This window comes from Mauremys reevesii, linkage group 13 (assembly GCF_016161935.1).
Source record: "Mauremys reevesii isolate NIE-2019 linkage group 13, ASM1616193v1, whole genome shotgun sequence".
NCBI classification, from domain to species: Eukaryota; Metazoa; Chordata; order Testudines; family Geoemydidae; genus Mauremys; species Mauremys reevesii.
Window position 1 is genome coordinate 6,504,118 of NC_052635.1, and position 12,173 is coordinate 6,516,290.

Consider the following 12,173-nt stretch of genomic DNA (forward strand, 5'->3'; position numbering starts at 1 on the left):
CATTGGTGTAGCCCGGGACCGCGCATCCGTGTAACTCGCTGTCCCGTGACGCAGCGAGCAGCGGGGGACAATTGGTTTCTCTTTCAAGTTTGCTCCGCTTGTGGGTCTGGGTTTCCCCTCTGGTGCTTCCTGTCAGAGCAGCAGAGAGCTGGGCACAGGGAGGGGCGGCCGTGCCCTCCTCAGCTCTTTGGGTCCTGGCCCCAGACACCACCCCATGGAGCTGCTGTTCTCTCCCCTCTAGCGCGATGGCTCCTGGGGCCAAACCGGGCTTGGTGTCTTTCTGGCTCCTGGCGCTCTGCTCTGTCGCTTTGGCTGGTAAGTGTCCCCTGCTCTCCCGGAGGCCTGGGTCCCATTCCCATCCCAGTGTGTCTCCCCCAGGGCTGGGTGCTGCATGGCCCCCTCGGGTCGCTGTCCCAGACGCCTGGGTCCCATTCCCACTGCAGTCTCTCTCCTTCCTGCAGGGGTTCACCATGTCTCCTATCTCCAGCTCATCTCCCCACAGGCAGCCCCTGATCTGCCCAAGCGGCTGAGTGTGATGAAGGTGAATGACCTGGTGCTCACATCCTATGACAGCAACACCGGCAGGGTGCTTCCCCGCAACGGGTACATCCCGGGTCACAAGGAGACCCCTCAGTTCTGGAGTGGAGGCAATGCTAATTGCATGACCTGGGACTCCTGGGTAGAGAGCAAGTACCAGGCCCTGGTGCAGGAGGTGAACACCAGCTCCCCACAGAGAGGTGAGTCCCTGAGCCCCACCACTTGGCTTGGCTTTGGAAGGGGATGTGTGGGCGGCTCAAAGGAGGTAGGAGGGAGCTGGGGAAGGGTACACCAGAGGGGAGGGACTTCTCTGATACATAGTGTTTAGAGCGGGGGAGGGGGGCTTGGATTCTGGACTCGTGGGTTCTCTCCCTGGGTGTAGAAGGCAGCAGAGCCTAGAGGGTTAGAGCAGGGCATGCTGGGAGTCAGGACTCCTGGGTTCTATGGATAAGAACTTCTCACCCACTCTGGCCCCAGCTGGCAGCTCTGTGCTCAGTTGCTCACTCAGCCATTCTGCCCCCAGAGCCCTACTACATGCAGATCCTGAAGACCTGTGAGCTGGACGATGCCACTGGTGCTGTCCGAGCTGTCACCAGATATTCCCTCAACGGGGAGGACGTGCTGCAGTATCAGTCTGACCAGAACCGCTGGTTCTCGGAGAACCCGGAAGCCTGGCGAGTGGCAGAGCGCTGGAACCGCGAAGGGGAGACTTTCGCTGTGAGGAACCTCTTCCTGCCCCAGCGTTGCAGGCTCGTGATCGAACTCACTCTGCATTTCATCGCTCAGAAGACAGGTGACAGCTTTGCCAGTGCTCCTCACTCCCAATCCACAGTCTCCTGATATCCCATTCCCTGCGACTAAAAACCCTTTCTCACTCTCCCCCCCAGCCCAGCCCACAGTGCATCTGGCCCTCGTCCCAGGGACCCAGGACCAGCCACGCCACCTCGTCTGCCACGTGATGGGGTTCTATCCCCGTGACATCGAGGTGACCTGGGAGCGGGGGGGCCAGGTGGCTCAGGGGGAGCAGCTGACCAGTGGCATCCTGCCCAACGGGGACCAAACCTTCCAGATCCAGGTGTCCATTGAGCTGGGGCAGGAGGGGGTTGGCCCCACAGAGCATGCATGTGTGGTGAGACACAGCAGCCTGGGGCACGACCCGCTGAGGGTGACCTGGGGTGAGTACTGGGGGGGGGGAAGAGCATGGGGAGCAGTGGGGAGAAGCTGGAAATGGGGCACCTCCAACGGAGGGAAGGGGAATGGGGGAGGTGGACACAAAGGGTAGGGGGGAGAAATGGGTGGGAAATGCAAAGAGGGAGTTTTCGGGGGGCACCAGCGGATGGGTAGACAGAGAGAGGTACTAAGGGGAGGTGGAAAGAAGTCTTTTTGGGGGCTCAGAGGGGAGGGGAAGAAGAGAAGGGGCACTGGGGGGCTCACAGACTGGGAGGGGGAGGCAGAAAGAAGGATATCTAGTTGCAGGGCAGACACAAAGAGGGTGGTGACTTGTTGGGCAAACTGGCTGGGGGAGGGGTGATGCTAGCCCAGGGTTATTGGGCAGGGAGCGAGTAGGGGGCAGAGGCTTCGGAGGGCCCATGGCTCAGTCTGTCTCGGTGCATTTCCAGATTCCCAGGTCACAGGCTGGGCTGGTGTGCCGGCGATCGTTGCTGGCTGCATCCTCGCTGTGCTGGGAGTTGGGGCCCTGGGCTGGTACCTGAAGAGGAGGCAAGGTGAGTGATGCCCCCACACAGCGTTCCCTGCAGCACAGCGCTCCCTTCTAAGCTCCTGTCCCTCTCCCTGCAGCAAGGCTCCCCCTAGCACTGCCCTGGGGCCAACATGAGCCAGGAGGGGATGGTGCCCTCTGCTGAGTCCCCATCCTGCACTATGAGCCTGGTTGTGCTTAGCAGGAGGTCACAGGGGCTCCGTGCTGAGGCCTCGCTGGATATAGGGGCAGTAGCTGTGGGAGCTGCCCCAGCAGTGATCCCCATTGTCCCCCTCACACACCTTTGCTGCAGGGGGTCAGGACCAAGCTCCAGGTGGCAGAGTCTCAAGATGAGTCAATTCCTGCTTTGGCTTCCCCTGCAGGGGCCCAGAAGAGGCCGTATCACCCGGCACAGACACAGCCAGGGACTCTCGACTCTGTTCCAGCCACAGATAAGCCAGCAGGAAACTCCTCGTCCCTAGCATCTTCTTGCCCAGCTGCCACCGAGTGACCAGACTCAGAGCCGGCTGTGCCAGGGCCATCGGATTTGGCTGGAGCTACATGGAGCCTCCCTGGAGAAGGGTGTGTGCTGGGGGATCAAATATTGCTCAGTTAATGGATCAAGCACTTCTACTGCTCGCTTCTGTTCAAATGCTTAGTCATGTTCCCACAGCATCTCTCTGTGAGTTTGCTTTCTGAGCCACACACCAATCCGAGACATCTTGGCTCCCCTGCTGATTCCACCAAGCTGCCTTCGGTTTCACTGCTGCTCCACCTTGGCAGGCTCGTGCATTTTAAAAGTTTCCTTTTTTATCCACCATAAAGCCTTCAAGTAATTTGTAACCATTTCTGACCAAACCCCAGTGACTGCAGACTGGTGAAATTTTACACTTGGCATGTTAATCAACTAAATATTGTGAAACAATATTTTCAATAGATGTTGTTACAACCCAATGGCCCCCTCCCTCAGGTCCCCTGGGGAGACAAACCAGCATTGTATGTTGCTAATGCTGTTGCAAGCATTGCAAGGTATTTTGGGAAGAGTTAAAGGTGTGAGTGTGGAATGAAAGGTTCCTTTGCAGATTGCGAGAGGCCGAAGAGGGAGGAAGACAGAGGAGAATGGGTTAACTCAACGCTTCAGCTCAGTCCAAAAATAAAAGGCTGATTCCAGCCCAAGACTACTGCACACAGCTGACTCTTGGCTACCAGCCAAGGAAAACGGGAGCCTAGATTCCAACGCCGATCCGCCGTAAGAAGAAGAACAAAGCTGAGCAGGACTGCAAAAATTGCAAAAACTAGTGAGACTGCGAAGGCCAGCAAGGGGGAAAACAAAGTCTCGCATCCCTGAAGCCGGGGGGTGAACATTGTAAGCCCTGGTTCTGGCGTGGGCAGCATGACATTTCAAGTGACTGGAAAGACCTTAAGAGTTGTACTAAGGGATTGTAACAACATGTTCAGGAAACAGAAGGGTACAGCTGTGGACTCAGGAGTGCCACAGTCTTGGGCGATGGCATCAACGATGGGTTCAAGGCTGGGATGAGCATTAGGGAGCACGGACATGGGAATCTGGCTGCCCGGCCTGCTGGGGTCATGTTAGGTTGGCGGACTGGATGCCTGCACCACGGGGAGGCAGCAAAAAGGGATGGGACCCTGCTGCCTCTTTCAAAGGGGGGTGAGGACCTCTCCCGGCAGGAGAGGGCTCTGATCAAGGTGGAATACAATCCCTGGGGTTCCGTGGCGGAGCTCCAGAAAAGGGTGCAGACTTGGCTGGATTTGTTAGACCTGTCTGCCAAGTATAAAAAGCAGAAGGGTAAAAACCTAGGGGCAGCCTTGGGATTAATATGGACTGCAGCGGCCATGTGGTATCAAATGTTGTTGGAACAGAAAAAGGAATTTGGGAAGTGTGGTATTTTTGTAATTAATATTGTTTAAGGAAAGGAACCAGGAGGGGTGGGGGGTAGTTAAGAAGCCCACCCTCCTTGCTAAATTGGTAATGGAACAAATCCTGTGCCCATAAAAAAATAAAATTAAAACAGGTTGAAAGCCCTGAGGGCAGAGTGGCAGGAGTAAGGGAAGCAATTAGTACAGGCATGGGAAATTCAGATCCCTGGAACAATACTTGGAAAGGTGAAATCTGAGTTAATAAAGGTGTAATGTTAAAAAATAAGCAAGTAATTAAAAAAAAAGTAAAAAGTTAACTCTATAAATGCAAAAAAATCCCTAGGCAATTAAACATTATACAAATATTTTAAAAAAATTCTTGGTTTCTTTGCATCCATTCTAAAAAAAAAAAAAGGGCCTTTTTCCAAAAAAAATCTGTAAATAAGCCAGGCAAAAAAAATCTGATTTAAATCATTTGACTATAAACAATTTTGTCAAATTTGCTAAAAAAAAAAAAAGGGTGTCTATTAAAACTTAACTGCCCCCAAATAAATATAAATGTATCTATATACAGCTGTGTAAAAACTAAAGCAGTGCAAGGGGTGTTAAAAATAAAATAAATTGGTTTTGTTTTTAAATAATGCCACTAAAATCCATTTAAATCTTTCATTCAGAGTTCCAAACCAAAAAATGTTTTTTGCTGAACACGGGTAACTAAAGTGCTGTTTGGCTTTGGTATTTGGCATTTAACCCTTAAGGGGTAACTCAGTGCTTTACAAAATTTAAAATGTTTTTAAATAAAGACCAAAGTCGTGGCTGCAGCAGGGCGGTCAAAACCAAAAGAATGGGAAAAAATTCTAAATTTGTTTTTTGGTAACAAAATAGCAAATAAAAGCTGTAGTAAAAGAAAAAAAGACAGTACCCCACACTCAGCCTTAAGGTGGCTCTGTGTCACTTTTCTAAGGGTACATACAAATTCTGTAAGTACAAAAAAAAAAAAACAGTTACACCTTATGTAAAAATTAATATAGCTATTGTTATACAAACTAAAATATAAAAAATTTGCATTTTCCCCAGAACATGTGCAGTGTATATTGTAATTTTTTTTAAATGAAAATTATACCATACTACTTAATTAGAATCCTATTAGGGCTCCAAAGGAAGCCACAATAGGTTGTGTTTTCTTTTTCAGATCTGTGTGTGTTTTAAAAGCAAAAATTAAAAGTTAAAAGTAATCAAAACTCTGGTGAAAGTTGATTGTGCCCCTTTTAAGACAGAGTTTCTGAGTTGCTAATGACTTTAAAGCAAGCCAGAAAGTGTTTGTGTTAATGCAAATTACCTAACTAATAAAGGTAAAAGCCATTGAAACCTGGCCTGCCTATAGAACAAACACAGGAAAATATGGGGGTAATTCCTCTGTTTTGCCTGCAATCAGCAAGGATATTTATAAAAAATATATATATTTTAAGAAATAACCTGCCGCCCCCAAAGGGGTAAAAATATGTTTGTTTTGTCTTTCAAAAAAACAGAAGAAGCTGATATCAGCTGAAAAGTAACCCAAAATACCATGAATCTAGTGTCACAATAGAAATTGGTTTGTGTTTTGTTTTGTTTTGTGGTGTTTGTCTTGTTCCTAGCACTGTTGTGTATTAAATGCTGCAGGGGAACATCCTCATGTAGCAGACATCATATTAGAAAAAAGTGGTTTTAAAGCAGGAATTATAAATAGTGTAGACCTGGAGGTAATTAAAAATAAATTAAGCTCTCTGTCCCAGCTGCAGGACAGCCTAATACAAAAACGAATAAAAATAAAAAACCAGACTGCTATTGCACATGGAATGTACTGAAAGGCAGATACTTGCTTTGTCCATCTTGGAACACAAAATGTTTTAAATAATATCAAAAAACACTAAGGTTTTAATACACTTGTGTACCAAGATGGACACACCCTGTTCTTCATGTGGTGGCCTGGGAGACCCTTTGGCAAGCGATAGCAGTCCCTGAGCCCTGGATGCAATATTGTTATTGTGACCTCCTAAACCAGGCAAATAACATCCACAACGGAAGCCAGGAAGGGCTGTAACAAAATGACTAATAATTTAAATGGTTTTGTACGTGCCTCAATTTCCCCAATAGGTGCATTGACGTTCTTTTTTCCCCCTTTTGCTTTGTTAACAGGACAGGCAGTAATAGCGAGAGCCCAGGGACACCCCGAACAGTGGTGGTGGGACTGCTCTTGCTGCTTCAGGCCTGCAGAATCCTTCATTGTAATACAATGGTTTTCTGGGTATTTTCCAAGGGCAGCCTCCGGCTGAGAGCCCCAGGTCCCCTGGCCCTGCGTATCCCTCCCCAGTTGGAGCCCAAATGGGATTAATCCAGCAGAGCTCCATACGCCGCCAGGCAGCACCAGACGGGACAATGTTACAGCCCATTGCCACACAGTGGTGGTGGCAAATTCCACCAGCCACTCAACGCTGGCTCCTCCTCAATGCCACCTTGGGAGCTTTAGACATTTATTTGCCTCTGAAGCACTTCCAAGGCCCAGCCTTCCTTCCCAATTGTACCAAGGGGCCCACCCTTCATCTCACCCTCCTTACCAAGATGTTGTCCCCCCAGAAAAGGTGGACCTTAATAAGCTCCTTGTGGGATGGGGCCAATTCAGCAGTCAGTATTTGGAATATTCAGCAAGGGGCCATAAAAGACAAGCGATTGGAACAATTGGAAAAGGCCATGGGGCTGGTTACAAGTGCGGCTCTCACCCACCTGACAGTGGCCACTGCCGCCCTCAAACACACTGCTGAATTGGCCCTCTACACGCGGGACACCTTGCGGGAATTAATTAAAACCATAATTGAGGCCAGACACCAACTAGCTTGGGATTCTGTGTGTGTTCCCAAATCCAACAATATTTAACTCAGCAAATTCGCAGCATCCAGAAGGATGTGCTCCGTAAAGCCTGGCCTGGGGAAATCGATTCCCACTCAGGAATTCCCCGGGAACAATGGCCTTTTCGCTACTCCTGGAGGCTCACTAATTGGAAGTGCACAGGAATAGCCTGCTCCTTCATGGCCTTTGGCCCCATGAAAAAAGTTTGGGCCCTCACTATCAAAATCCAACCAGGCCTTTGGGAAGGCTGCCTCTGGGATTGGGTGGTCCATCACAATGTGTGGGAGGTGGCTCCCCCTAGTGACATGGCTAAGCGGTATGTGCTGACTGCCGCCCCTGACTATCGGCACATATGGATTGCAAAGGGCAACTATGGCCTATGGAATCCCATCAAATGATGTGTAAAAAAAGAGCAGTGCCAGGCCGCTTTTACAAGGTGGGTCAACACATCTGCTGGGACGGGGATGCATCGGGATATGCCCCCAGCAAGGCACGTTTGTTCACCAATACCTCTACGTGTCTGTGAAGAACCACCTACCCCAGGGTGCCCCTACATTTGCAGTTTCAATCTCAAGTGCAAAAAAATTCATTAAGAAAAAATTGGTTGCTGATGAGACTAGAAAAATTGCTTACTTGATCCAGCAAACTCAGATGTCACATGCTAAAATTTTTGCAATTATTTTGCTATCTGTATTCAATAGAGATATGGGGCGGAGGTTGCCACAGTTGCAACCATCTTTGTTCATCTGTAAGATTAAAGAAATTAAAGCAGTCCTCATATCACGAGACATGGTTCATTTTTGGAAAGTTTCAGTGAAGACCTTCCTACCAGTAAGGAGTATGAGCAAAGTGGGATTGCACAAATAGAAATGTTAATAGCATGAAGCCTTAAAGTGTGTCTCTAAGTGATCAGAAAATCACTTTGATAGAGGTTTATGGAAAAACTATAAGCACAAAACAGTTACACTTCATGTGAAAATGACTATGGTGTAACCCTTCTGCTAGTTGAAGTCAGCAGTGACAAGGGCCAGGTTCAATACGTAGGGGTTCCTTTTCAACAGTACAACACAAAACCCTCTTGAATCCCCACCAAGTAACCTGGGACTATTACACACCACCCATTCAGTGCCTATAGAGGTAATACTTCCTCGCTTGCAAGAACAGTGTCTGAGTGTAGAAAAGAAACTTTTAATAAAAAGGGAGAAGATAACTCGGCATTAACTTGGGAAAATGCCACAAGCAGGAGCTGTAAGTGTGAAACTATGAGCAAAACACCCACTCTAGTGTACGTTGGGCTGTGTCCTTTTGCCTCAGGTTCTTAAGTCCAGCAACCAAACGTTCTTTTAACATGCCCCTCCCTTATTCCTCCAGTGCACCCCACTCACAGTTGTTGTCCTTGGTCAGTGAAGTCCCAGAGTTCAGAAGTGCCTCTGTAGAGTTCACCTCCTACCCTGGTGGGGGGGCACCTTGATTGCTCCGCTGTCCAGAGAATCACTCCAGTATTAGCCATCCTTCCAGATGCTCACTGCTCAGCCCCACCGGTTGCCCTACCGGTACTTGCCGCTGCATGCTGCTCCGCCAACCACCCTGCCAGCCGCTCACCACTCCACCAACTGCCCTGCTGGTCACTCGCCACCTTGACGGCCACCCTGACAGCTACTCACCACTTTGTTCAGGCTGGGCAGTCTCTTGCATCAGAGACACAGTCCCAAAGCTGGTCTAATGCTTAGGCCTGGTTATCAGTGATTTCAGCTCTATTCGTCTACAACAAGACTCTCCACTGAGTCTCAATCAGCTCCGTCATTACAGAAACAGGGAGGGTCAAATGATGTCTAGGACCCTTAGGGAGGTCCCACATCACCAGGTACAAGTACTTGTCCCCACCCTCTCTCAACTCCCCTGGGCTTTGGCACCCATGTCCCCTGCCGAGTGAGTGCAGTTTAGTTGAGGGTGAGTCCTTCAGTCAGGTGTGACAGCATCCCCCAGGTACAGCTTGGATTGTAGGACTGCTGAGGCATCCAAACCCAACAACCTGAGCTGCCTCTGACACTGTGATGCTGATGTCAAGCAACAAACCTCTGGCAGGCCCTGCACTTACACAGCCATCCACGGGCAAGGACACACCTACCTGAGTTACATGAATGATCTCCCAGCCACTCATGAACCATTGTACAAGGGTTTGCCGGGGCTCAATCCCCTCCAGGGTGGAAGGGAGCAACACCAGCTCCCTACACACAGTTGATGTTTGGGGGAATTAGTCTGACTGTGGGGTCTTCGTCGGCAGCTCTTGCGGTACTGGAACAAACACCATCAGCCCAGGCCCTGGGTCAGGGCGGGACAACAAGGAGTCAGGGCTCGGGCCCTCAGGTAGGGCTGGGCAGTGACAGTACAAGTAGTAGCAGGCCCAGGCCCTAGGTCAGGGCGGAGCAGTACAGAGTCAGGGGCTCAGGCCCTTAGGCAGGGCTAAGCAACAACAGTAGGCCCCAAGCCTCCAGAGTCCGGGGAGATGGGGAGGTTGCCACCCATGAGTGGGGTGGCAGGGGGGACACAGGCCCACTCACTCCTCTGCATCCCAGCCCGGGGCCCTAGCAGCGGCAGACAATGGGGATCCTGGCCGCAACACACTAACCTGGGCTCTGGCAGTGCTGCAACCAGACTAGGGTCGGCTGCCCCCGGGCTACTTCCAGACTCCCCCTCGGGTAATATCTGGGTTGTGGTGGTGTCCTCTGGGGGGTCCAGCACCATGGGTTCTTCGGGGCAGTGGGCGAGTGGCAGGCCTGGCAACTCCTCCGGGCAGCGAGCTCAGGGCAGGTCAGGCCAGTCCTGGCCTGCAGCTTGGGCCATGGGGGTTTCCCAGTCGCGGGCTACACTGGAGGCATTTGGTCTCTCCGGTGGCTGGGGCTTTACTGAGCTCTGAGGGCCGGCCTTTATACTTCCGGGTCACCACCTGACCCTGTGAGGGGCGGACTCAGAGCTCCCTAGCTCCGCCCACTCCAGCCTCTGAATGGGCCCAACCCCCTCCAGGGCGGCGGGGAGCCACACTGCCTCACTACAACCATTGATTGAGAGGCTTCAGCCAGTTTCCCCCAGCTCACCAGTCTTGCACCCCAGAACTGTACCCTCTGACACTGCTCATAAGCCTGGCCAGGGTAAGCTCATTACCTAGTTCACCACTTCATCTAGGGAAGTGGACATGCACCAGCCTTTGTAACCTGAGCTGCGATTTTCCCCAAGCATACTTCAACCAAAACACACTGTTTTAGGTAAAATATAAAACAGATTCATTAACTACAGAAAGACAGACTTTAAACCACTATAAGTCACAAGCATAGTGATCACAGTTGGTTACCTAAGAAACAAAAATAAAAGTGCAGTCTAATTCTCATTTAAAGAGACTAAGCGAGATTTGACCCAAGCACCATAACAGATGGTACAAGCAAGTTGTCAGATGTCACATGTACCCTTCATAAACTTATATCTAGATACAGCGAAAGCATTTGATAGGGTTGAGTGGCCTTATCGAATGGCTGTCCTAAAAAATTCAGATTAGGACCAATATTCCTGAATTGGGTTACAGTATTATACAACTCTCCCTGCACATCACTATCAACACAATTATTTAAATAATAAATAATAATAATAATTTCTCCCACATTTCAACTAGCGAGAGGGACACAACAAGGCTGTCCCCTCTCACTCCTCCATTTTAATCTCACTCTTGAACCACTGGTATTGTACATACCTCAGCTCTCAGCCACTGAAGGTATGACTATAAAGAGGAAAGAATACAAAATCAGTTTATATGCCAATAACATTTTTGTACTATTGAGGAATCCATCCTCATCAATCCTATCATTATTGAATGTAGTTGATATTTTTGGAAAGATCTCTCATTTTTGTATTAACTAAAACAAATCAAAAGCTATGGATATATCCAAAAGACCAGATCCTTCTTAGTTTCAGCATTTTCTATTGCAAGTATGCAAGGAAATAACTTGCTGATGTGTTAAAAATTGTCCTATATATTAAAAGACATTTCCAAAGATGTAGAGAGGTGGTATCTCCTCCTTTTCTACTTACCGGGGAGAAAAGAAACAGTCAACATGAATATCTGTTCAAGAATAATTTATCTCAGCCTATTGCCTTTGAAGGTCTGTCCTTTGCACAAAAAATGGGCCTCTGATGGAATTGATATAAGACAGCCTTGCTTATCAAAGAAGACTTAAAAAATTTAAAAGTACTGGGCAACTGGAGGTATGGGGTGGCCAGATTTGTGTCTCTATTATCTAGCATTCCTAGTGCACCTTTGTCATAAATATAAAGGGAAGGGTAACAACCTTTCTGTATACAGTACTATAAAGTCTCTCCTGGCCAGACGCACAATATCCTCTTACCTATAAAAGGTTAAGCACCTGACCCAAAGGACCAATAAGGGGACAAGATATTTTCAAATCGGGGGGTGGGGGTTGTCTGTCTGTTCGGTGTGCTTGCTGGACACAGATGAAGAAAGCAAGCAATCCAACCCCAGTAGAATTAGTAAGTACTAGCAAAGGAATGTGTTAGCTTACTTTTATTTTGGCTTGTGATTTTCTCTGTGCTGAGAGGAAGGTGTATTCCTGGTTTTCTTTTTGTAACTTTAAAGTTTTGCCCAGAGGGAAATCCTCTGAGTTTGGAATCTGATTGCCCTTTGAGATTATCTTCCATTCTAATTTTACAGAGGTGCTTCTTTTACCCTTTTTCTTTCTAATAAAGTTCTGTTTCTTTAAGAATCTGATTTTTTTTTTAGCATCCTGAAAACCCCAAGTTTGGTCTGTGCTCATCTTCTTTATTCTCAAGCCTCCCCAGGAAAGGGGGTGTAGGGCTTGGGGTGATATTAGCGGGGAGTAGGAACTCCAAATGGTCCTTTCCCTGAGTTTTGTCTAATCACTTGGTGTGGCAGCGTTACCTAATCCAAGGAACAAGGGGGAGTTTGTGCCTTGGGGAGTTTTTAACCTAAGCTGGTAGAAATAAGCTTAGGGGGGGTCTTTCATGTGGGTCCCCAAGTCTGTACCCTAGAGTTCAGAGTTGGGAGGGAAAACTGGCAACCTTATTGTAATATGATTCCCCTCCAGTAGCTCCATACACACACTGGCCAGGTTTGAGGTTGAAAAAAGCTTAGCTATGGCATTTGGTT

General features: G+C 48.8%; 1 protein-coding gene across 4 annotated transcripts; it reads left to right on the forward strand.

Moving 5' to 3' along the window:
• On the forward strand, positions 1 to 7,786 carry LOC120380375 (H-2 class II histocompatibility antigen, E-S beta chain-like). Of its 4 annotated transcripts, XR_005587746.1 has the most exons (7): positions 1 to 315; positions 462 to 737; positions 1,061 to 1,330; positions 1,425 to 1,712; positions 2,157 to 2,261; positions 2,617 to 2,815; positions 6,293 to 7,786. XR_005587746.1 is itself a non-coding variant. In XM_039498073.1 (6 exons), the coding sequence occupies exons 1-6, from the start codon at positions 246 to 248 to the stop codon at positions 2,742 to 2,744; spliced, it is 1,137 nt and encodes a 378-aa protein (XP_039354007.1). In that variant the 5' UTR covers positions 1 to 245; the 3' UTR covers positions 2,745 to 5,009. The 4 variants fall into 4 exon arrangements, 3 of the variants coding, with proteins under 3 accessions (XP_039354007.1, XP_039354008.1, XP_039354009.1); XM_039498073.1 differs by lacking the exon at positions 6,293 to 7,786 and having other exon boundaries at positions 2,617 to 5,009; XM_039498074.1 differs by lacking the exon at positions 6,293 to 7,786 and having other exon boundaries at positions 2 to 315; positions 488 to 737; positions 2,617 to 5,009.
• Positions 7,787 to 12,173: the final 4,387 nt, after the last annotated feature.

Coding starts and splice junctions, on each gene's coding strand:
- LOC120380375 (XM_039498073.1), top strand. CDS start 246: ATGGCTCCTGGGGCCAAACCGGGCTTGGTGTCTTTCTGGCTCCTGGCG. Junction 738..1,060: donor CACCAGCTCCCCACAGAGAG/GTGAGTCCCTGA, acceptor TTCTGCCCCCAG/AGCCCTACTACATGCAGATC. Junction 1,331..1,424: donor TTTCATCGCTCAGAAGACAG/GTGACAGCTTTG, acceptor TCTCCCCCCCAG/CCCAGCCCACAGTGCATCTG.